Genomic DNA, 24,672 nt, shown 5'->3' on the forward strand with positions numbered 1-24,672 from the left:
AAGGTCTTCGAAAGCCAAGTCAACAAACAGGTCACTGACCATCTCGAATCCCACCGTACCTTCTCCGCTGTGCAATCTGGTTTCCGAGCCGGTCACGGGTGCACCTCAGCCACGCTCAAGGTACTAAACTATATCATAACCGCCATCGATAAAAGACAGTACTGTGCAGCAGTCTTCATCGACCTTGCCAAGGCTTTCGACTCGGTCAATCACCATATTCTTATCGGCAGACTCAGTAGCCTCGGTTTTTCGGGTGACTGCCTTGCCTGGTTCACCAATTACTTTGCAGACAGAGTTCAGTGTGTCAAATCGGAGGGCATGCTGTCTGGTCTTCTGGAAGTCTCTATGGGGGTGCCACAGGGTTCAAGCCTCGGGCCGACTCTTTTCTGTATATTTCAATGATGTTGCTCTTGCTGCGGGCGATTCCCTGATCCACCTCTACGCAGACGACACCATTCTATATACTTCCGGCCCCTCCTTGGACACTGTGCTATCTAACCTCCAAACGAGCTTCAATGCCATACAACACTCCTTCCGTGGCCTCCAACTGCTCTTAAACGCTAGTAAAACCAAATGAATGCTTTTCAACCGTTCGCTGCCTGCACTCGCACGCCTGACCAGCATCACCACCCTGGATGGTTCCAACCTTGAATATGTGGACATCTATAAGTACCTAGGTGTCTGGCTAGACTGTAAACTCTCCTTCCAGACTCATATCAAACATCTCCAATCGAAAATCAAATCAAGAGTCGGCTTTCTATTCCGCAACAAAGCCTCCTTCACTCACGCCGCCAAACTTACCCTAGTAAAACTGACTATCCTACCGATCCTCGACTTCGGCGATGTCATCTACAAAATTGCTTCCAACACTCTACTCAGCAAACTGGATGCAGTTTATCACAGTGCCATCCGTTTTGTCACTAAAGCACCTTATACCACCCACCACTGCGACTTGTACGCTCTAGTCGGCTGGCCCTCGCTACATATTCGTCGCCAGACCCACTGGCTCCAGGTCATCTACAAGTCCATGCTAGGTAAAGCTCCGCCTTATCTCAGTTCACTGGTCACAATGGCAACACCCATCCGTAGCACGCGCTCCAGCAGGTGTATCTCACTGATCATCCCTAAAGCCAACACCTCATTTGGCCGCCTTTCGTTCCAGTTCTATGCTGCCCGTGACTGGAATGAATTGCAAAAATCGCTGAAGTTGGAGACTTTTATCTCCCTCACCAACTTCAAACATCTGCTATCTGAGCAGCTAACCGATCGCTGCAGCTGTACATAGTCTATCGGCAAATAGCCCACCCATTTTTACCTACCTCATCCCCATACTGTTTTTATTTATTTACGTTTCTGCTCTTTTGCACACCAATATCTCTACCTGTAAATGACCATCTGATCATTTATCACTCCAGTGTTAATCTGCAAAATTGTAATTATTCGCCTACCTCATGCCTTTTGCACACAATGTATATAGACTCCCCCTTTTTTCTCCTTCCTATTGTGTTATTGACTTGTTAATTGTTTACTCCATGTGTAACTCTGTGTTGTCTGCTCACACTGCTATGCTTCATCTTGGCCAGGTCGCAGTTGCAAATGAGAACTTGTTCTCAACTAGCCTACCTGGTTAAATAAAGGTGAAATAAAAAAAAAAAAATAAAAAAAAAAACTCCGTAAAACCTATAAAATTGTTGCTTTAATATTTATGTTCAGTGTGTGTGTGTGTGTACACACACACACACACACACACACACACACACACACACACACACACACACACACACACACACACACACACACACACACACACACACACACACACACACACACACATATATACACATACACTGCTAAAAAAATAAAGGGAACACTTAAACAACAATGTAACTCCAAGTCAATCACACTTCTATGAAATCAAACTGTCCACTTAGGAAGCAACACTGATTGACAATAAATTTCACATGCTGTTGTGCAAATGGAATAGACAACAGGTGGAAATTATAGGCAATTTGCAAGAAGACACCACCAATAAAGGAGAGTGGTTCTGCAGGTGGTGACTACAGACCACTTCTCAGTTCCTATGCTTCCTGGCTGATGTTTTGGTCACTTTTGAATGCTGGCGGTGCTTTCACTCCAGTGGTAGCATGAGACGGAGTCTACAACCCACACAAGTGGCTCAGGTAGTGCGGCTCATCCAGGATGGAACATCAATGCGAGCTGTGGCAAGAAGGTTTGCTGTGTCTGTCAGCGTAGTGTCCAGAGCATGGAGGCGCTACCAGGAGACAGGCCAGTACACCCGGAGACGTGGAGGAGGCTGTAGGAGGGCAACAACCCAGCAGCAGGACCGCTACCTCCGCCTTTGTGCAAGGAGGAGCAGGAGGAGCACTGCCAGAGCCCTGCAAAATGACCTCCAGCAGGCCACAAATGTGTATGTGTCTGCTCAAACGGTCAGAAACAGACTCCATGAGGGTGGTATGAGGGCCCGACGTCCACAGGTGGGGGTTGTGCTTACAGCCCAACACCGTGCAGGACTTTTGGCATTTGCCAGAGAACACCAAGATTGGCAAATTCGCCACGGGCGCCCAGTGCTCTTCACAGATTAAAGCAGGTTCACACAGAGCACGTGACAGACGTGACAGTCTGGAGAAGCCGTGGAGAACGTTCTGCTGCCTGCAACTTCCTCCAGCATGACCGGTTTGGCAGGTGGGTCAGTCATGGTGTGGGGTGGCATTTCTTTGGGGGGCCGCACAGCCTTCCATGTGCTCGCCAGAGGTAGTCTGACTGCCATTCGGTAACGAGATCCTCAGACCCCTTGTGAGACCATATGCAGGTGCGGTTGGCCCTGGGTTCCTCCTAATGCAAGACAATGCTCGACCTCATGTGGCTGGAGTGTGTCAGCAGTTCCTGCAAGAGGAAGGCATTGATGCTATGGACTGGCCCGACCGTTCCCCAGACCTGAATCCAATTGAGCACATCTGGGACATCATGTCTCGCTCCATCCACCAACACCACGTTGCACCACAGACTGTCCAGGAGTTGGCGGATGCTTTAGTCCAGGTCTGGGAGGAGATCCCTCAGGAGACCATCCACCACCTCATCAGGAGCATGCCCAGGCGTTGTAGGGAGGTCATACAGGCACGTGGAGGCCACACACACTACTGAGCCTCATTTTGACTTGTTTTAAGGACATTACAAAGTTGGATCAGCCTGTAGTGTGGTTTTCCACTTTAATTTTGAGTGTCCAAATCCAGACCTCCATGGGTTGATACATTTGATTTCCATTGATAATTTGTGTGATTTTGTTGTCAGCACATTCAACTATGTAAAGAAAAAAGTATTTAATAAGAATATTTCATTCATTTAGATCTAGGATGTGTTATTTGAGTGTTCCCCTTATTTTTTTGAGCAGTGTATATAAGAGAGAGAGATAGATAGGAATATAGACAAAGGGAGATGCAAGAAAGAAAGAGTGAAACAATCATACAGAATGGCTGTTAAAAAAACAGGCCTCGTTTACGCAAAAACATATAAATCTAATATCATTACCCAATTGTCCAATAGAGTGCATGTCCAAAAGAGGCCTAGACTGACACTCTCCAGATAATAACAGACAGACATGGTATACACACTATTTCATACTACAACAACATGACCTTCTCTGTTATTGTTTTATCCTCCATCTCTTTGAATGTGAAGAGAAGCAGCTGGCTGATATGTTATGTCCATGTTTTCTGTAGCAGTACTGACCTGGCTCTTTGAGCGCGGTGAGGACTGACATGCCGTTGGCGTGTTCAGAGTACATGAACTTCATCACACACTCGTTCTCCGTCTTGTACAAGCAAAGGACAGCGTTTGGGTCTTCCGTTTCTATAAGAGGACAAATAGAGAGAGAGAGGGGCACTGCTGAGACACAAGCAAGAAAAATGCTGTCGAAACGTACAGAGAGAAGAAACTAAAGACATAAGAAAGAAAACAAGAGAATGGTGAGAGCTCCGACAACACAACAATGTGGGAAAATGTATCAAGATGCTTTATTGTGAAATCACTCTTGGATAAGTGATTGATCACATTCCACAGTAAGGACAGAGCCATTTGCTTTGCTTTTTGTGAACTCTTATCATTCAAATATTCTAAATGCCTTGTGGACTGAGGAATTAGACTAGCTCTAACCCCTCCAACGTCTTCCATCTCCCCTCGATTCCCTCCAGCCTCCTCTCCCCTCTCTGCTTTCGGCGGGAGAGAAGTTTCTGGAATGTACATGCAGTCTATTAGGGGAGGTCAGATGGTTGGAATAGCAGAGTGAGAGAACGCAGTGAACAGAGCAGATCTAGGACAGTGAGGGCAGAGCGACAGTGAGGGGATGGCCTTAAGATATAACAATCTCTTTAAATCCAGAGCCCATGTTGAGTCTGAAACAGCACCTTATAGCCATCTCAGCATCACAATGTCCCCACAAGCAACATTAACATATTAAAACATTCCTAGTTAACTATCCCCTGTAATGCAAAACGCTGAAGGGATCCAGACAGACCAAATCCTGGGACTGTCTATGTTCCACTTAAGACCTGTGCGTTTTAAAAGACAGCACGTGATGACAGTTTAGAGTTATGGGTGCAGGTAGAGTTACATGTTTGTTTAGAGGGTGGGGTAGATGGGGAGTAGGCAGGGGGCATCATGTTTTAATGGGGCTGCGTGTCTTTGAACCAAATGATGGGTTTGGCTGCATGGCGCTGCCCGTTATTATAAGCTGCTACCCGGAGGACAGAACAGAAGATGTCCGTCCGCTCTGCCACTAGAGACCCAGACTGACACTCGCCAGAAAATAACAGACACCCACTCTGGACTGGAGAGGGTATATTTATTTTCACAAGTAATTACAGATGAGGCATATGGGCTTGTGTGTGGGTTGTAGAAGCGTGCATTACGTTGGTCTGAGCTAAACCGTCAGAGCAGCTGGGTGATGTCACATTAGCTAAAACAGCTCAAACGGTACGTATGCCGTGTGTTGGCAAGTCTGTGCTCAATAAGAGTGGGAGAGAGCTAATAAACTAGAACAAGGGAAGACGTCTGTAATGCATCAACAACAAACTGCTGCAGACGCTAATCACAGATGTTGATACTCCTCTGTGTGTGTGTGTCTCTCTCTCTCTGCTGACCAGCTGATGTTAGAGAGGGGAACCACAGTCAGTCAGTGTTTTGTTTACTCACTAAGCGTTTCCACAGTGATGATCTCGTCCTTGCATAGCCGCTGGCACGTCTGGTTGTCGAACAGTCTTCCGGAGTTGAAAAGCCGGCACTCGATGCATTCCCTGGAGTGGAGAAAGAGAGAGATGACAGAGCGACAAGGGAGACCGTGTGTGGCATAATTACATATGTGCCGTGTTTACAGGAGCAGAGCTGACCAGGCCTAGAGTTTAAGGTCAGTTTATGGTCAAGGGTCACACCCAAAACGTTCACCTTTTACCTCTGAAATGAGAGCCATGTGTGAGTATAGGACCATGCCGGGAGGGTACAACTGTGACTGATAGCAACACATTCCCTGGGATAGCCTGCTGATACACTCTGCTCCTGATATAGGATGAGTGATTTGAGTGAGGAGTTTGAGTCGTAAACCTTTTGCTTTTTCGGGGGACACCAATGGAATGGGAGCCGTCTTAACATCTTTCTGAAGCGCAAATCATAGTCTACAGTCGCTGAGACACGCTAGTCTGGCATCCCATTGTGATATAGCTGTGTGGCTCTGAGACGACCATCCATGGGGGGCGTGCAGCCCAAAAGCGCACATCCTCACAATTCCCAACCAAAGCATCTCCGGTATGCCTCTCCTATTCATTTAAAAGAGTTGACAGTTGGACAAGTTGCATGAGCTGATAATTATAAAAGGACTAAAAGCCAATGGGTCTAATATTCCTGGAATGCTGCTGTGCACCCGCGTACACGTGTTGTACTCTGATAGACCCTTTACAGAAATAATCTTGACTGAGTTATATGTGTCTTAAATCCTTTTTGTACCTTAATGCATGGTAATGGATGATATGCGTCTTACCATGATAGGTCAAACCACAGCTTCAGGTGCACATTAGAAACCCCTGGACACTTAGGACATGGTTGACCCTCCTCTCCCTCCCTACTCTTCTTCTTGCCTTCCCTCCACACATCCCTTCCTCTCTGTCTCGTACCTTTTGGTGCCACAGGCATCGGGGCAGGTGGGGCATTTCTCGCAGGTGTCCCCGAAGGCCCCTGGTTCTGTACACTGGCAGTGCCCGCACACACAGCTGCCTCGCCCACTACAGATCTTCCCGTCATCAGACACACAGGAAGATGTGTCCGTGGAGCAGTTACAGTTGTCCCCGATGTAGCCCGCATGGCACTTACACTCTCCACAGTGGCACTCTCCGTGACCTGAGAAGAGAGGAGGTAAGGAGGGGTCTTATAAATGCATGATCTGTACCTATTGATTCTTGAAGAATATAACTATAAATGCTTAGTTCAACTGTCGAACACTATCAGAACACAAAATATAAACTTGTTTGTATCCAATGTTCGTAAACAAAGTAAATGTAAAACACTGTATATCCTCAAAACATGGTTTAAACTATAATTTTGATGTCATCAATGGTCTGTCCTTGACATGAATTTGAGTGTGGACACATTTCTCCAAGCCCAGGAGGGAGGAGGCTTTTTATGGTTTTAACTGCTGATTAGAGAAAAGTAAAAAACATACACCTACACATTCCACGAAAGGATTTTAACTGGGAAGAAAGTTTCTTAATGTTTGAACAATCTATAGACAATACAGCCATTCACAATCCTTCGGCTTAACCCAAATTGTTATGGATCACAAAAGCTGTGATCTTCCTTGCCCCCGGGCTCCCGAGTGGCGAAGATGTCTAAGGCACTGCAGGCGTCACTACAGACACCCTGGTTCGAATCCAGGCTGTATTACAACCGGCCGTGATTGGAAGTCCCATAGAGCGCACAATTAGACCAGCGTTGCCCAGGTTTGGCCGGTTTAGGCCGTCATTGTAAATACGAATTTGTTCTTAACTGACTTGCCTAATAAAAGGTTACATTTTATTTCATCAGTCATGAACAACTGGATTACTTTCAATTATTCCAGTTGGGGCTTGGGTCTCTAGAACCAATAACGAGCATGCAAGCCTAACAAACTTAAATGGAATGAAGCTTATCCACATTGGAAGCAGCCCAAGGTGAAGCTAAGCCTTAATAGGTGTGATGTCAGAGTAGAGTTAATCACAGATCAAACACTGATTTTTCTCAGTAGCGGTGCTGGGACCTGTGTGTGTGTGTGTGTGTGTGTGTGTGTGTGTGTGTGTGTGTGTGTGTGTGTGTGTGGGGAGGCCTAAGGGCAGATCTCACAGTAACAACAGACAGTGGGCTGGGTTCTTCAGACAAGAGAAATAACTCCTTAAAAGCTTTATCAAAGTAAAACAATTAGTCTACTGTAAAAAAAAATGAAAGAAAAGCTTTTTGTGCATTTGGACAATTTCTGGGATCTTTTATTTCAGCACATGAAACATGGTACCAACACTACATGTTGTGTTTATATTTTTGTTCCGTATAGGTAGAAGAGAGATCTTTCCTAATCCAGGTGTTTTAGCCTAGTCCCCTCTAATGGCAGGATAATTCCCAAGGGGTTTAAATATTAAGAAAGCCTAATACTACATACAATAAACCTTAAAGGTTGAACAACATGGGTCTAACTAACCAGTCTGAACACTGCAGCAAATCACAATGATGGTAAACTACTAGAGTACAGTGTGATGTTTCATCTATGGAGTCGTTTTTTTAAAGCTTGTTCTAGAATCTACAGAAGGATTCTATTCTGTTGTGGTACAGTAGAGATGTATGCCGACTGACAGACAGGGCCCAGAGACTGTGGAACGCCTAACAAATGTAATTAGTGCTGTCTGAGTAGGATGTTCACATTGTTTTAGACACACTACACCCTTAAATCATGGTAATAAGGATTTCGTGGCTAAGTCATTTTGCTCATAGATTATGCATATATGAACTACACATCGACACATCCAGCCCAAAGTGAGAGGTTTAAAAAAAATATACTTTTAGTCGCCAATGTACCAGAACATGTCTTAATGGGATTAATGTTGTTTTTAAGGACCATATTTTAAGAGGTGGAAAAGTTGAGTCTGGTCAGATTAATCACCCCTGTGGTTTATGATCATGTCTTTGCCGCACCCAACAACGGTCACTGACGGCGGCCAGTAGCACAACCAGGGTGTGTGCCTCCTGGTCCTGGCGGCTGAGTCACTGTGAGCGAGGCCTGGGAACATGTCTTCAACCAGAGGGCATTGCTGGGAAATTCATAGTGTGAGTGGCAATGTCACAGTAGATCAGGGCTTTCCAACCCTGTTCCCGGAGAGATACCATCCTGAAGGTTTTCGCTCCAACCCTAATCTAGTGCACCTTATTTGAATAATTGGCTGGTTGATAAACTGAAATCAGGTTAGTTACAACTGGGGCTGGAGTGTAAACCTACAGGATGGTAGCTCTCCAGGAACAGGGTTGGAGAGCGTGATTCATCTTGGAGGTTTGTTTGGGTAACGCTCACTTGACTGTCTACATGACACACTGACTACTGCCTCGTGGCTTCTACAATATTGTTTTCAAACACTGAGGCATGTCCTGACGTGCTGCGGTTTCTCCTATTCCCTACTTCTCAATATTGTGTGTGCGTCTCAAATCAAACTTTGTCACATGCGCAGAATATAGTGCAGACCTTGATGTGAAATAGTTTTGGCAAGTCGGTTAGGACATCTACTTTGTGCATGACACAATTCTTCCAACAATTGTTTACAGACAGATTATTTCACTTATAATTCACTGTATCACAATTCCAGTGGGCCAGAAGTTCATCCTTGGGAGCAATTTCCAAACGCCTTAAGGTACCACGTTCATCTGTACAAACAATAGTACGCAAGTATAAACACCATGGGACCACGCAGCCGTCATACTGCTCAGGAAGGAGACGTGTTCTGTCTCCTAGAGATAAACATACTTTGGTGCGAAAAGTGCAAATCAATCCCAGAACAGCAGCATCATGTTGTGGGGGTGCTTTGCTGCAGGAGGGACTGGTGCACTTTGTTAGGGTTCGTTCCTGTTTCCTTGTCAATCATTGGTGAAATCAGCATTATGACAATATCTTTAATTACATAACTAAAAAACCTTTATTAATACAATTGCAGACAGAAGTTGACAATCAGGAACATAGCACGCATGTTTCCGAGTAAGTTCTGCATCAAAGAAAAGGTCACATGTTATTTTATCAAACCCGAAATCCAGCCCTCGTGATGTCACTGCCTACGTCATTATCTTTTACTCATGAGACCAAAACCATGCCTACAAAGCTATATAAACAAAGCTGTTAGTGTGTTATCTAAAAGCTTAGCAGTAAATGACCAAGTTGATTTATAGTGGAATGTCTGAGTAGTTCTCTCCCCTACAGAGTTCTGTCTCAGTCACACATTTCTTCGAGGGGTCTCTTTATAAGAAAGAGAGCGCGAGAACTAGAAAACTGTGGAACAATATTAAAACCTCAATGTACATTGCTCAAAAAAATAAAGGGAACACTAAAATAACACATCCTAGATCTGAATGAATGAAATTTTCTAATTAAATACTTTTTTCTTTACATAGTTGAATGTGCTGACAACAAAAACACAACAATTATCAATGGAAATCAAATTTATCAACCCATGGAGGTCTGGATTTGGAGTCACACTCAAATTTAAAGTGGAAAACCACACTACAGGCTGATCCAAATTTGATGTAATGTCCTTAAAAAAGTCAAAATGAGGCTCAGTAGTGTGTGTGGCCTCCACGTGCCTGTATGACCTCCCTACAACGCCTGGGCATGCTCCTGATGAGGTGGCGGATGGTCTCCTGAGGGATCTCCTCCCAGACCTGGACTAAAGCATCCGCCAACTCCTGGACAGTCTGTGGTGCAACGTGGCGTTGGTGGATGGAGCGAGATATGATGTCCCAGACGTGCTCAATTGGATTCAGGTCTGGGGAACGGGCGGGCCAGTCCATAGCATCAATGCCTTCCTCTTGCAGGAACTGCTTATACACTCCAGCCACATGAGGTCTAGCATTGTCTTGCATTAGGAGGAACCCAGGGCCAACCGCACCAGCCTATGGTCTCACAAGGGGTCTGAGGATCTCATCTCTGTACCTAATGGCAGTCAGGCTACCTCTGGCGAGCACATGGAGGGCTGTGTGGCCCCCCAAAGAAATGCCACCCCACACCATGACTGACCCACCTGCCAAACCGGTCATGCTGGAGGATGTTGCAGGCAGCAGAACGTTCTCCACGGCTTCTCCAGACTGTCACGTCTGTCACGTGCTCAGTGTGAACCTGCTTTAATCTGTGAAGAGCACTAGGCGCCAGTGGCGCATTTGCCAATCTTGGTGTTCTCTGGTAAATGCCAAACGTCCTGCACGGTGTTGGGCTGTAAGCACAACCCCCACCTGTGGACGTCGGGCCCTCATACCACCCTCATGGAGTCTGTTTCTGACCGTTTGAGCAGACACATGCACATTTGTGGCCTGCTGGAGGTCATTTTGCAGGGCTCTGGCAGTGCTCCTCCTTCTCATCCTTGCACAAAGGCGGAGGTAGCGGTCCTGCTGCTGGGTTGTTGCCCTCCTATGGCCTCCTCCACGTCTCTTGATGTACTGGCCTGTCTCCTGGTAGCGCCTCCATGCTCTGGACACTACGCTGACAGACACAGCAAACCTTCTTGCCACATCTCGCTCATCCATCCTGGATGAGCTGCACTACCTGAGCCACTTGTGTGGGTTGTAGACTCCGTCTCATGCTACCACTAGAGTGCAAGCACCGCCAGCATTCAAAAGTGACCAAAACATCAGCCAGGAAGCATAGGAACTGAGAAGTGGTCTGTGGTCCCACCTGCAGAACCAGTCCTTTATTGGAGGTGTCTTGCTAAATGCCAATAATTTCCACCTGTTGTCATTTGGTACAGCCCCAATCATGACCCCTAGGTGAACTTCTAACAACTTCACAAAATAGATGGCATCATGAGGCAGGAGAATAATGCGGATATATTGAACCAACATCAAGACATCAGTCAGGAAGTTCAAGTTTGGTCACAAATGGGTCTTCCAAATGGACAATGACCGCAAGCATACTTCCAAAGTTGTGGCAAAATGGCTTAAGGACAACAAAGTCAAGGTATTGGAGAAGCCATCACAAAGCCCTGACCTCAATCTTATAGACAATGTGTGGGCAGAACTGAAAAAGTGTGTGAGAGCAAGGCCTACAAACCTGACTCGGTTACAAACTGACCCAGCTCTGTCAGAAGGAATAGGCAAAAATTCACCCAACTTGTTGTGGGAAGCTTGTGAACGGCTACCTGAAATGTTTGACCCAAGTTAAATAAATTTAAAGGCAATGCTACCAAATACTAATTGAGTGTATGTAAACTTCTGACCCACTGGGAATGTGATGAAAGTCAGAATTTAAAAAAAATCTGAAATAAATTATTCCCTCTACTATTATTCTGACATTTCACGTTCTTAAAATAAAGTGGTGATCCTAACTGACCTAAGACAGGGAATATTTACTAGGATTGAATGTCAGGACTTGGGAAAAACTGAGTTTAAATGTATTTGGCTAAGGTGAATGTAAATTTCCGACATCAACTGTAGGTCTTGGATGGCAGGAAGCTTGACCCAGTGATGTACTGGGCCGTACGCACTACCCTCTGTAGCGCCTTATGGTCAGACGCCGAGCAGTTGCCATACAGGGCGGTGATGCAACCGGTCAGGATGCTCTTGATGGTGCAGCTGTAGAACTTTTTGATGATCTGGGGACCCATGCCAAATATTTTCAGTCTCCTGAGGGGAAATAGGTGTTGTCGAGCCCTCTTCACAACGGTCTTGTGTTAGATGTTAGTTTGTTGGTGATGTGGACATTAAGGAACTTTCAATTCTCGACCCGCTCCACTACAGCCCCATCGATGTTAACGGGGGCCTGTTGGGCCCACCTTTTCCTGTAATCCACGATCGGCTCCTTTGTCTTGCTCACATTGGGGGAGAGTTTGTTGCCCTGGCACCACACTGCCAGGTCTCTGACCTCCTTCCTACAGGCTGTCTCATGATTGTCTGTGATCAGGCCTACCACTGTTGTGTCGTCTGCAAACTTGATGGTGTTGGAGTCGTGTTTAGCCACGCAGTCGTGGGTGAACCGGGAGTACAGGAGGGGACTAAGCACACACCCCTGAGGGGCCCCAGTGTTGAGGATCAGCATGGCAGACTTGTTGCTTACCCTCACCACCTGGAGGAGGCCCCTCAGGAAGTCCAGTACCTGTTGCAGAGGGAGGTGTTTAGTCCCAGGGTCCTTAGCTTCGTGATGAGGTTTGAGGGTACTATGTTATTGAATGCTGAGCTAAAGTCAATGAAGAGCATTCTCATATAGATGTTCCTTTTGTCCAGGTGGGAAAGGGCAGTGTGGAGTGTGATTGAGATTGCGTCATCTGTGGATCTGTTGGGCCGGTATGCGAATTGTAGTGGGTCTAGGGTATCCGGGAGGATGCTGTTGATGTGTGTGTGTGTGTGTGTGTGTGTGTGTGCGTATGTGTTTGTCTGTGAGAGAAAGTGTGTTTTTAAATAAGAGAGTGAGGAGGCAGAGATCCTAGAACATGTCAATGAGCTGGTTTAATGTCATCTGGTATAAAATGGCCCAGGGAAGTCAGGACGCAGTACAAGTATTTCCTCTGATAGCATCAAGACCATTTCTCTTCTGATTGAAGGTCAGTACTGGTGTGGACTCATCATGGTCACACAGCCCTACTAATAATCCTTATCCCTGATTGACCCTTTACATCATTTGGTTGGTTACTATGGGCATACAATCAGATAGGGCTACAGTACATCTAAAACACTTTGGGTCTGATTATCCATTGGGAATGGGTCACCAACAGACATGCTCTTTATCTAGCTGCAGACAGAGTTCACTTAGAAAGCATACGGGTTAATGTAGCAATACATTATTAAAATACCCAACTTTATGTAACAACTAGCACACTTTCCATAATCGTCACTTAATTCCACTCACACCCTGAAACAGATGTGCATTTGGCATAATGCATGGGTACTGGTCTGGTGCTGTTAATCATCGTTGTACTATTGTTGTTATTCAGCAGTTTATATTTTGCTTATCTTTTCCCCTCTAATGACTTGGTCATCCTGACATCCAGGCCAGCACACCAGGCAGAGAGATCAAACAGAGGCTGTGTCACAAATGGCACCATATTCCCTATTTAGCTCACTACTTTTGACTAGGGCCCATCAGGATGCAGACTTGGGGATGCAGGCGTAGCCTCAGATAAACCGAGCCATAATGAGGGGAGAACCGACCCACTTCATCCCAGTCAGACAAGCTTGGCATGCTGCTGCAGAGGCCATTCCTCCCAGCTCTGCAAGCTCTCACTCTCGCCGTCTCCCTCTCTCCTCTGTCAGGATTCAGGTCACTGAGTTAAGTTAATGCACATCTCGCATCACTGCCATTCTGGCTAAAGAACAGCTCTCTTTCTGACAGAGAACAACAAGCGAGATACAGGCAGAAAAGGACCAACCAATGTGTCGTCTATCCCTTTCACAGCCAAAGCCCAGCTTAGCTCAGTCCAGGGCACTAAGCCAAGTCAAAGCAACCAAATCACACGTGTGGGAGTGCAGATCTACCAAGCCCCAGAGAGAGAGAGAAAGGCATTCAAACAACTAAAGTGGCAGGTTGGGCTGAGTGTGTTGTTGCCTCCCTCCCTCAGGGTTTAGCACTGAAAATATAGGCCTGGAATATAAGGTGATATATAGGGGAAGTATAGTGTTTCAATGTGTTCAGTATAAGGTTGGCTGATTGGCTGACTTCAGAGCAGGATAATAGGGAACCTAAGAAGTGTTAGAGAGGCAGGTAAGTGTGGGTTAGTTAGAGAATAGTCGATGCACTGTTGGCGTATGGATTTTTAAGTGCGATAGAGCGAAGAGATTCAACTGTAAAGCAAATGAAAGAAAGGTCAAGTTTATGCAGGCCACTTCATAAGAGGCTCCAAAATAAACTGTGTTTCCCATACCGAGTTATTACTGAAGTCTGGACCAACTGCTGTGTTTCCAAATACAGTATTTCCTGTTGCCTGAGACTGTCCAAACTCCTGCTAACTCACTGCTCTCTGTCCTTCTCACAACACAGACCAGACAGACAGACAGACAGACAAAAAAACACAACAGGAAGAGAAGGAATAATTCAACTTATTTAGAACTGCTGTGAGCCCGGGGCTGTTTGAAAGCATCAACTGTAACGCTCTACTGCTTTTGATTCTATATGGACCAAAATAGTATTTTAATTTGAAAAAGTACAGCTTTAAAAACAAAAATGGGTCACTGAAATGTTAAGCCTCCCCACTGAAGGGTAGAAAGATTTTTTTAAAATCTGTTAAAAGCAAAAACACTACATAGACTGCACAACACATGGGTCTCATGTTGATGACACAAAATAAACAATGTTTCCCATACCGAGTTATTACTGAAGTCTGGACCAACTGCTGTGTTTCCAAAAACAGTATTTCCTGTTGCCTGAGACTGTCCTGCTGACTCACTGCTCTCTGTCTGTGTGTTGTGAGAACGACAGACTCACAGACAGATCGAGAGACCGACAGAGAGAGAAAAACACAACAGGAAGAGAAGGAATCATTCAACTTATTTAGAACTGCTTTGAGCCTGGGTCTGGTTGAAATCATCAACTGTAGCGCTCTACTGCTTTTGATTCTGTTGCTCATATGGACCAAAATAGTACAGCTTTAAAAACAAAATGGGTCACTGAAATGTTAAGCCCCCCCACTGAAGAGTAGAAAGATTTTAAACAACAAAGCAAAAACACTACATGGACTACACAACACAAGTCCCATGTTGATGACACTCAAATGTGTTGTTGCTCGTGTGAATACAAAGCATACATGAAGTCATTGACTTGACAACAGTCATTTCTATGGGTTTAAAACCAAACAGATTGCATATACTGTCCACACAGAACACAACCACAAACTATTATTTGTGCAGTCTTTTCACAACAACTCTGTCTTGGCTTCCTGCCCTGTAGAAGGACCCTAAAGAACTCAAACCAAGATTACACATCACCTCTCTGGTGGTGCCATGGCCACACAGGGATACTAGAATCTCCCCATGCTGATAGACAGATTTCTACCAGAGGCAGTGACTCCGGTGTAGCAGTAGGAAACTTTCTGAAGTTGAGCACAGTGATGTGAGGAATGAGGATATGTTGTCACTGATGGGGAAAAGAAAACATTTGGATGATGTCAAACCTCGGCCCAGGGTGGTAGGGCTGATTCATGCTAGGGCTGAGATGGAGAGAGATTGAGGAGATGAAGCAAGTATTCTTTTATTAAGTAAGCCAATAGGTGAGGATGGAAGCTGGGCCATGCTGCGCTCGAGTGGTATGGATGATTAATGGAGCCGAGATGGAGAATGAGATGTAAAGAATGGACCTTGCTGCGTTCCACAGTGTCCCAGACTAAAGCTATAAAGACATACTGTATACTGGAGTCATAGGTGCCTGTTTACAGCTGGAATCCTTAAACTGTCAGTTCGTTTGGGATATTACAACAACAAAGACGCGCAAACAGCGAATACTGTGTTTATCCCCTCTGACATCATCGATGTCAATAGAACAGCAGATGATGTACTGGAATCTTTTTGACCATCCTGCTCTGCGCACCTCACCTCTGTTTTGTCCAAAAACAACAACCAAGGTGCTGGGGCCGGAACGTGGGGCCGGACCGTGCTGCTGTTTCCCCTACTGCGGCTTCCATCTTTAAAGACAAGCCTTTAAACTTCTTTATAATCTCTTTTCTAGATATGGGAAAAGGCCTTGTCATAGATATTTTTTTATTTAACCAGGCAAGTCAGTTAAGAACAAAATTCTTATTTTACCATGACGGCCTACCCTGGCCAGACTCACCCATAACCCGGACGACGCTGGGCTACATTCATCCCTCTTCAAAACGTCTGTAAAGTACAGGTGAAGTCAGAGTCAATCATGCTATCCTATTCTAGAAGATTGAAAGACAAAGTGAAAACTACTGTCGTAGGTTTGAAACCCGATTTCAAAGAGCTACAGGCATCCATTATTACACTGGGCCACTCCCTTTGCTTGGGAAGTCTACTGCCTCTAATGATCACTTTGAAAGCAGAACAATATCACCATAACCACATCTATCCCAGCATGTATTTGGTCTGTTTGACCTCAGTCCAGGGTTATGCTATGGTGGTTTGTGGGTCCACCATTTGTTTTGCATGGTTAATTTATAAAGGACCCTGTTGTGGAGATGCAAACAAACAATCTGCCTGTACACAAGTCTTTGAGGAGATTGGAACTTATTTTGTACAAATGCAGACGTTGAGTTTCTGGCTGCTGTACAAACGCAACAGAGAGAAGAAGTCAGAGCACAGCTGCCAAGAGGCTCCAATGTAGAGACATTCCCAATTCCCCATCACAGCACATCACAACAACAGTGCACAGCATTCCCAGATGGTCAGCACGCTGCCAAAGAGTACAGAGATGGTTTCACAATGGGGGGAGAAAACCACAAAAACTACAGGGAGAGAGACTCTAAGCTCTGCAAAGTGTCAACAATGTGACAGCAAACTTTGCTGAGCAATGGAAACTTTGCTGAGATTTGATATTCACACAATACATTTCAATCCCAAAGTTCATTAATTAAAAATGATAAACTTGTTTTTTAAAAACTGCATATTTTGTGGGTTTATAGTGACATTACTAAGATATTTCCTAGAGTGGGGTCTATGCTACGACCCCAGGTCTTCAATCAGAAGTCAAAAGACCAAGAGGTAATACCATTTTCCTGAAAAACCTGGTCTGAATGAGGCATTATCAGCTGCTAATCTGCATGTCCCCTGTAGAGAAGGACAGGCAGGCAGCGGAGCAGGCGGGCAGCAACGGAACAGGCGGGCAGCAGCGGAACAGGCGGGCAGCAACGGAGCAGGCGGGCAGCAACGGAACAGGCGGGCAGCAGCGGAACAGGCGGGCAGCAGCGGAACAGGCGGGCAGCAGCGGAACAGGCGGGCAGCAGCGGAACAGGCGGGCAGCAGCGGAACAGGCGGGCAGCAGCGGAACAGGCGGGCAGCAGCGGAACAGGCGGGCAGCAGCGGAACAGGCGGGCAGCAGCGGAACAGGAACAGGCCGGGGCAGCAGCAACGGAACAGGCGGGCAGCAGGAGCGGAACAGGCGGGCGGCAGCAACGGAACAGGCGGGCGGCAGCAGCGGAACAGGCGGGCAGCAGGAGCGGAACAGGCGGGCAGCAGCGGAACAGGCGGGCAGCAGCAACGGAACAGGCGGGCGGCAGCAGCGGAACAGGCGGGCGGCAGCAACGGAACAGGCGGGCGGCAGGAGCGGAACAGGCGGGCAGCAGGAGCGGGAACAGGCGGGGCGGGCAGCAACGGAACAGGCGGGCGGGCAGCAGCGGAACAGGCGGGCGGCAGGAGCGGACACAGGCGGGCGGGGCAGCGGAAACAGGAACAGGCGGGCGGGCAGCAACGGAACAGGCGGGCGGCAGCAAGCGGAACAGGCGGGCAGCAGCGGAACAGGCGGGCAGCAGCGGAACAGGCGGGCGGCAGGAGCGGAACAGGCGGGCGGCAGCGGAACACGGAACAGGCGGGCGGCAGCAACGGAACAGGCGGGCGGCAGCAGCAGCAGGAACAGGCGGGCAGCAACGGAACAGGCAGGCGGGAACAGGCGGGCGGCAGCAACGGAACAGGCGGGCAGGCGGGCAGCAACGGAACAGGCGGGCAGCAGCAACGGAACAGGCGGGCGCAGCAACTGAACAGGCGGGCAGCACAGGCGGCAGGGCAGCAGGAGCGGAACAGGCGGGCGGGCAGCAGCGGAACAGGCGGGCAGCAGGAGCGGAACAGGCGGGCAGCAGCACAGGCGGGCGGAACAGGCGGGCGGCAGCAGCGGAACAGGCGGGCAGCAGCATCAGGCGGGAACAGGCGGGGGCGGCAGGAGCGGAACAGGCGGGCGGCAGCAGCGGGAACAGGCGAACAGGCGGGGCAGCAGGAGCGGAACAGGAACAGGCGGGCAGCAGCGGAACAGGCGGGAACGGAACAGGCGGTCGGCAGGAGCGGAACAGGCGGGCAGCAGCAACAGGAACAGGCGGGCGGGCAGCAGGAGCGGAACAGGCGAACAGGCGGGCAGCAACGGAACAGGCGGGGCGGAACAGGCAGCGGAACAGGCGGGCAGCAGCAGCGGAACAGGCGGGCGGCAGCAACGGAACAGGCGGGCGGCAGCAACGGAACAGAACAGGCGGGCGGCAGCAGGAGCGGAACAGGCGGGCGGGCGGCAGCGGAACAGGCGGGCAGCAGGAACAGGCAGGCGGGCAGCAAGGCGGAACAGGCGGGCGGCAGCAACGGAACAGGCGGGGGGCAGCAACGGAACAGGCGGGCGGCAGCAACGGAACAGGCGGGCGGCAGCAACGGAACAGGCGGGCGGCAGCAACGGAACAGGCGGGCGGCAGCAACGGAACAGGCGGGCAGCAGCAACGGAACAGGCGGGCAGCAGCAACGGAACAGGCGGGCAGCAGCAACGGAACAGGCGGGCAGCAGCAACGGGCAACAGCAACTGCAGGCGGGCAGCAGCGGAACAGGCGGGGCAGCAGCAGCAACGGACACAGGCGGAACAGGCGGGCAGAACAGGCGGGCAGCAACGGAACAGGCGGGCAGCAGCGGAACAGGCGGGGCAGCAGCGGAACAGGCGGGCAGAACAGGCGGGCAGCAGCAACTGAACAGGCGGGCAGCAGCGGGAACAGGCGGGCAGCAGCGGGAACAGGCGGGCAGAACAGGCGGGCAGCAGCGGAACAGGCGGGCAGCAGCGGAACAGGCGGGCAGTAGCGGAACAGGCGGGCAGCAGCGGGAACAGGCGGGCAGCAGCGGGAACAGGCGGGCAGCAGCGGGAACAAGCGGGCAGCAGCAACGGAACAGGCGGGCAGCAGCAGAACAGGCAGGCAGCAGCGCCATAGACTACACAGTCAGAGACACACGGGGCTTCCCTCCTGACTCCCAACACCTTAAGGTCAGCGCTGCTCATATTTAATTCTGCTACATTGGGAGAAAAAAGCTAACTTTGCAGTGGGGGGAATGGTCATTAATATCATCCAGTTTTAGCATAGGGAAATACCACATTATTAACTGTTTTTGAGGAAGGGCAAATCCGCTTTGCCGTGTCCTATGAGGTGGAACAGCTAAAACATCACAGAATAAAAGTGGTCGTTGACACTGACAGCCGTGTGCGGTAGAGAAGTAAAATTTGGACGGTGACTTGGAGACAGAGGAAAACCCCGGCCGAGTTGAGAGGAACGTGGAATGCCCACTGTATTATGTATGGTAGGACTGTGAGTGAGTGAGCCAGAGTGCTGCTATGGCCTAGTTTAACAGAGAAGAGCCTGGCTGGGCCTGGGAGAAGCGAATGCTTTCTGTCAGTGAGAGGGAGGGCAGTAGTATGTGTGTCTGTGACAGTCAGACCCATAGTGCTCTGCCATGTTCCTCGAAGCCTGGCACTGTAAGGGGGAGAGAGAGAGCGAGAGAGTGTGTGAGAGAGCGAGCGAGAGAGCGAGCGAGCGAGCGAGTGTGTGTGTGAGAGAGAGAGAAAAAGAGAGGGTCAGCCAGGCGCTGTCAACAGCACAACATCTGCGCTACTCTCAACATCCAGAACATAGGACAACGGTTCAACAGAAACACAAACCAGAGGAGAAGCAGAGGCCGAGTTGGACCGAAACAGAGGTTAAAATGTTACCAAGGCCTAATATATTCCTAGTCAAGGGCCCAGGAAGGAGCTACAGTTGAAGTTTAATTGTATTTGGCTACGGTGTATGTAAACTCAGTTTTTCACAATTCCTGACATTTAATCACCACTTTATTTGAAGAATGTGAAATGTCAGAATAATAGGAGATAATTATTTATTTCAGATTTGATTTATTTCATTACATTCTCAGTGGGTCAGAATTGTACATACACTCAATTAGTATTTGGTAGCATTGCCTTTAAATTGTTTAAGTTGGGTCAAACGTGTCGGGTAGCCTTCCACAAGTTTCCCAAAATAAGTTGGGTAACTGAGTCAGGTTTGTAGGCCTCCTTGCTCACACACGCTTTTTCAGTTCTGCCCACACATTTTTTATGGGATTGAGGTCAGGGCTTTGTGATGGCCACTCCAATACCTCGACTTTGTTGTCCTTAAGCCATTTTGCCACAACTTTGGAAGTATGCTTGCGATCATTGTCCATTTGGAAGACCCATTTACGACCAAGTTTTAACTTCCTAACTTGTGTCTTGAGATGTTGCTTCAATATATCCACATAATTTCCCACCTCATGATGCCATTTATTTTGTGAAGTGCACCAGTCCCTCCTCCAGCAAAGCACACCCACAACATGATGCTGCCACCCCCGTGCTTCACGGTTTGGATGGTGTTCTTCGGCTTGCAAGCCGCCTCCTTTTTCCTCCAAACATAACGATGGTCATTATGGTCAAACAGTTCTATTTTTGTTTCATCAGACCAGAGGACATTTCTCCAAAAAGTAGGATCTTTGTCCCCATGTGCAGTTGCAAACTGTAGTCTGGCTTTTTTTAATGGTGGTTTTGGAGCAGTGGCTTCTTCCTTGCTTGAGCGGCCTTTCAGGTTATGTAGATATAGGACTCGTTTTTACTGTGGATATAGATACTTTTGTACCCGTTTCCTCCCGTATCTTCACAAGGTCCTTTGCGGTCGTTCTGGGATTGATTTGCACTTTTCGCGTTCATCAAGTACGGTCATCTCTGAATGGTATGATGGCTGCGTGGTCCCATGGTGTTTATACTTGCGTACTATTGTTTGTACAGATGAACGTGGTACTTTCAGGCGGTTGGAAATCGCTCCCAAGCATGACCAGACTTGCGGAAGTCTATAATTTATTTTCTTAGGTCTTGGCTGATTTCTTTTGATTTTCCCATGATGTCAAGCAAAGAGGCACTGAGTTTGAAGGTAGGCCTTGAAATACATCCACATGTACACCTCCAATAGGCTAAATGACATCATTTGAGTCAATCAGAAGCTTATAAAGCCTTGACATCATTTTCTGGAATTTTCTGTTTAAAGTCACAGTCAACTTAGTGTATGTAAACTTCTGACCCACTGGAATTGTGATACAGTGAATTATAAGTGAAATAATCTGTCTGTAAACAATTGTTGAAAAAATGACTTGTGTCATGCACAAAGTAGATGTCCTAACTGACTTACCAAAACTATAGTTTGTTAACAAGAAATGTGTGGAGTGGTTGAAAAACTAGTTTTAATGACTCCAACGTAAGTGTATGTAAACTTCCGACTTCAACTGTATATATGGATCTAGGTTTCTCAGTTACCAAGGGCACCGTGGAGTATGGACCCAGATGTGACACACTAGTCTAGTGGAGGACTGTTCCTTACCACATAGTTGGCTCAATTCACCCCTTTTCTCTAGTTAGGGCCTGCCTCCCAAACTGTTCCCATATGCTGCCTACTGAGCTCCAACATATTATTTTTAGTCCGCTCTGATGTGGGTGCCATTCTGTATGAGTTAATGTATTGTAGTCTGCTCTGATGTTCCTTCAGTACAATGAGTTATTAGACATGACAATTTCTTCTCCTTCAAGACAGTATCACAACAACTGGCCCGTCTGTGCCTCTCTTCTCCATCGGAGGACAACCGTAACACAGTTCTCAACAGAGAAGTGTGTTGTTAAGCATGCAGGCAGGCCAAGACAAGCTGCCGCTTGTATGCCGAGTCAAGCTTGGGTCGTCATCAGCAAAAAATAAAGAAAATATAGTCAAACTTCTGTAAGATGTGTGGGGTAGGAGACGTATTCAAATAACTACAGTCACTACGGCTACATTAGATGACTACATTTAAGCTATGCTTAGGTTTGTGTGCAGAGGATTTAAGATTATTTTATAATAACACTACTTTGAAATATCCTGTGTCAGTGAACACACTATTTGATAGTGTTGGCAGACCAGACCGTTGACAAACCTCAACTGTGAAACAACCAGTACAATGAGCTCTTAAAGCCCTAGAAACACACACACACACACACACACACACACACACACACACACACACACACACACACACACACACACACACACACACACACACACACACACACACACACACACACACACACACACACACACACACACACACACACACACACACACTAGAGGGATGGTTGCAGTTTAAATACCTACTGGCATTGACCGTTTTGTCCCGAGTCAGCACAGATGACAAACATCACATGCCAACTGTACCAGTCACCAGACAACAGCAATTACAGGGCATGAAAATAATGTTTAGGCCTTTGAACTGGTCAGCTGATTAGAACACATGAAGTAAACCGTGAACATTTTCACAGGTCTATAACCTGGCTGTCTCTATCATTTACGGGTGCTGGCAACATGGTGTTCATGTTATTGAGTAGGCATTTGACACACTCCAGTGTGTGTGTTTGATATGCTAAGGCAACATATTTCTTTCCCTCAGAAGCCTTTTGCTGACTTTTACACAATATATTCACTCATCAGGAAACACATGGGAGTGATGGGACTTCCTCTAACATGAATAGAACAATAGTCAAAATAATGAGCCAATTGCCTCTCAGGTCCCAGATCCCCTTTTACCGCCACACAGGAGGATCATGTATGGGAATGTACAACATCTCGACATGCCCCGGATGCGCTTCTGTGTTCGACAGGATTCTATTCTGGAGGAGGAGCAGTGGATGCCGGGAGCGTTGTGACTGATCACAGAGTCAGAGGTAGAGGCTGCCAAGACCAGCAGAGAGAGAGATGTACTGTAAACAGCCCAGCCAGACGCCTCAGAGCTCAGACACCATTGAGTGTGGCACCGACCGTACTCACCACATCTGGTGGGATTCGAATAGTAATTTTGGAGAAAACCGTGTCCATCTTGCACTCAAAGTAGGTTCAATCATATGCTCAAAGAATTTGAAATATTTCTAATACTATTTGAACCCAGTAGTTCTAGCACTCACTTGAGGGCGAGATAAAAAAATAGGCACACTCCACAGCTCAGAGCCTGGAAGAAGGCTTTCCTTTCCCCTTCCTCCATTTATTTCCTTTATATAGCACTCTGACCCCAGGTGCCATAGACCTCCAACAGTAACCACCATTTATACAGCTGTGGCTTGTTATCTTCCGCCAAGCAATTACAGTCTTGTTCCAACCTGACCTGTATGGAGTTCTGGAGGGCTCCAGGCACCGCCTAGAATACAGCCACGTCATAAAGACAGAAGAATTCAGAAAACGTTTTAAAAACGTGTTGAGCCCACAAAATAAAAAGCAAATTCTGTTAACTCTTCCCACCTGACGTTTGGGGTGAACATAAAGTCACTCACTTTGCTCAGGTGCAAATGCTTTAATCTGGCGTTAAGGGATTGTTATTAAACTGTGGTGCAAATGATACCTTAAAGTGACACGCCATAAGAGAGAATTCCTTCCCTAACAAAGGGCCAATCCTAACCTGAAGTCGACAACAAGCAACTAGGAGCTTAATGCAAATCCCTCAGATAACATATGCAGACTTATTTCAAGTTATCAAATCAAATTGTATTTGTCACATACACATGGTTAGCAGACATTAATGTGAGTGTAGCGAAATGCTTGTGCTTCTAGTTCCAACAGCGCAGTAATATCTAACAATTCCCCAACAACTACCGAATAAGTCACAAATCTAAAGGGGTGAATGAGAATATGTATGAGCGGCATAGGCAAGGTGCAATAGATGGTATAAAATACAGTATATACACGTGGTATGAGTAATGTAAGAGTTATTGGCAACCTGCCCAGAGCTTCACACAAATAATGTACAGTAGGAGTAGCATGAATATGATAGTAACAATGACCTTTGGTAGCCATGGTAATCACAGCTGCATACATGTATCGACAAAGAGGTGAAGTCAGTAGCAGCCATTGTAATATAATTAGATATATCTAGAGAAGGGGTGTGGTGTGTGGATTCCAGAAACTACACTATTCTGCTTCCTGTCTGTCCTAGGGACAGTGACCTCAGATCCTTGACAGGATGGAAAACATGGAAGAACATGCCCTGTTGGCCACAGTGGTTAATGTGTACAGAGAGGTTCTGCAGCAGCAGTGTTTAGCCCTCTCACCACGACAGAAGTACAATGGACAAAAGAGAAGCTCTGAGTTGAGATCTGACCCCATTTTCTGTGTCACGTTTTCTCTGCATATTTCACTAAATATTTTAGTGTCTCTCCTCTGGAAGCCCAGCAGTATGCACGTCTCGGGGTGCGTCCCACATAGCACCCTATTTCCTATATAGTACAGCGCACTTCTTTTGAACAGAGCCCAATGGGCCCTGGTCAAAAATAGTGCAATATAAAAGGAATAGGATGCTATGTTGGACGCAGCCTTGGAGTACCACTCTTCAAATACATCAAGATGGTGCTGAGAGAGCTGTAGGTTTCCAGCAGCAACACCTGTAGTGCTTTGAGGGGAATAGGTTCTTTACTACACCTGGAGGGAATCCTTGTAT

General features: G+C 47.2%; 1 protein-coding gene across 1 annotated transcript in view; it reads right to left on the reverse strand.

Annotated features, from left to right (window-relative positions):
• LOC118366922 (integrin beta-5-like) overlaps nt 1–24,672 on the reverse strand; it is a 78,794-nt gene that overhangs the window by 6,643 nt on the left and 47,479 nt on the right. The window contains exons 11-13 of the mRNA XM_035749763.2: nt 6,180–6,402; nt 5,209–5,309; nt 3,748–3,867 (exon numbers count right to left, since the gene is read on the reverse strand). Coding sequence (XP_035605656.1) covers nt 3,748–3,867; nt 5,209–5,309; nt 6,180–6,402 — 444 coding nt within the window. The remainder of the gene's footprint in view (nt 1–3,747; nt 3,868–5,208; nt 5,310–6,179; nt 6,403–24,672) is intronic.

The sequence above is a fragment of the Oncorhynchus keta genome, chromosome 34 (assembly GCF_023373465.1).
Source record: "Oncorhynchus keta strain PuntledgeMale-10-30-2019 chromosome 34, Oket_V2, whole genome shotgun sequence".
Classification (NCBI taxonomy): Eukaryota; Metazoa; Chordata; class Actinopteri; order Salmoniformes; family Salmonidae; genus Oncorhynchus; species Oncorhynchus keta.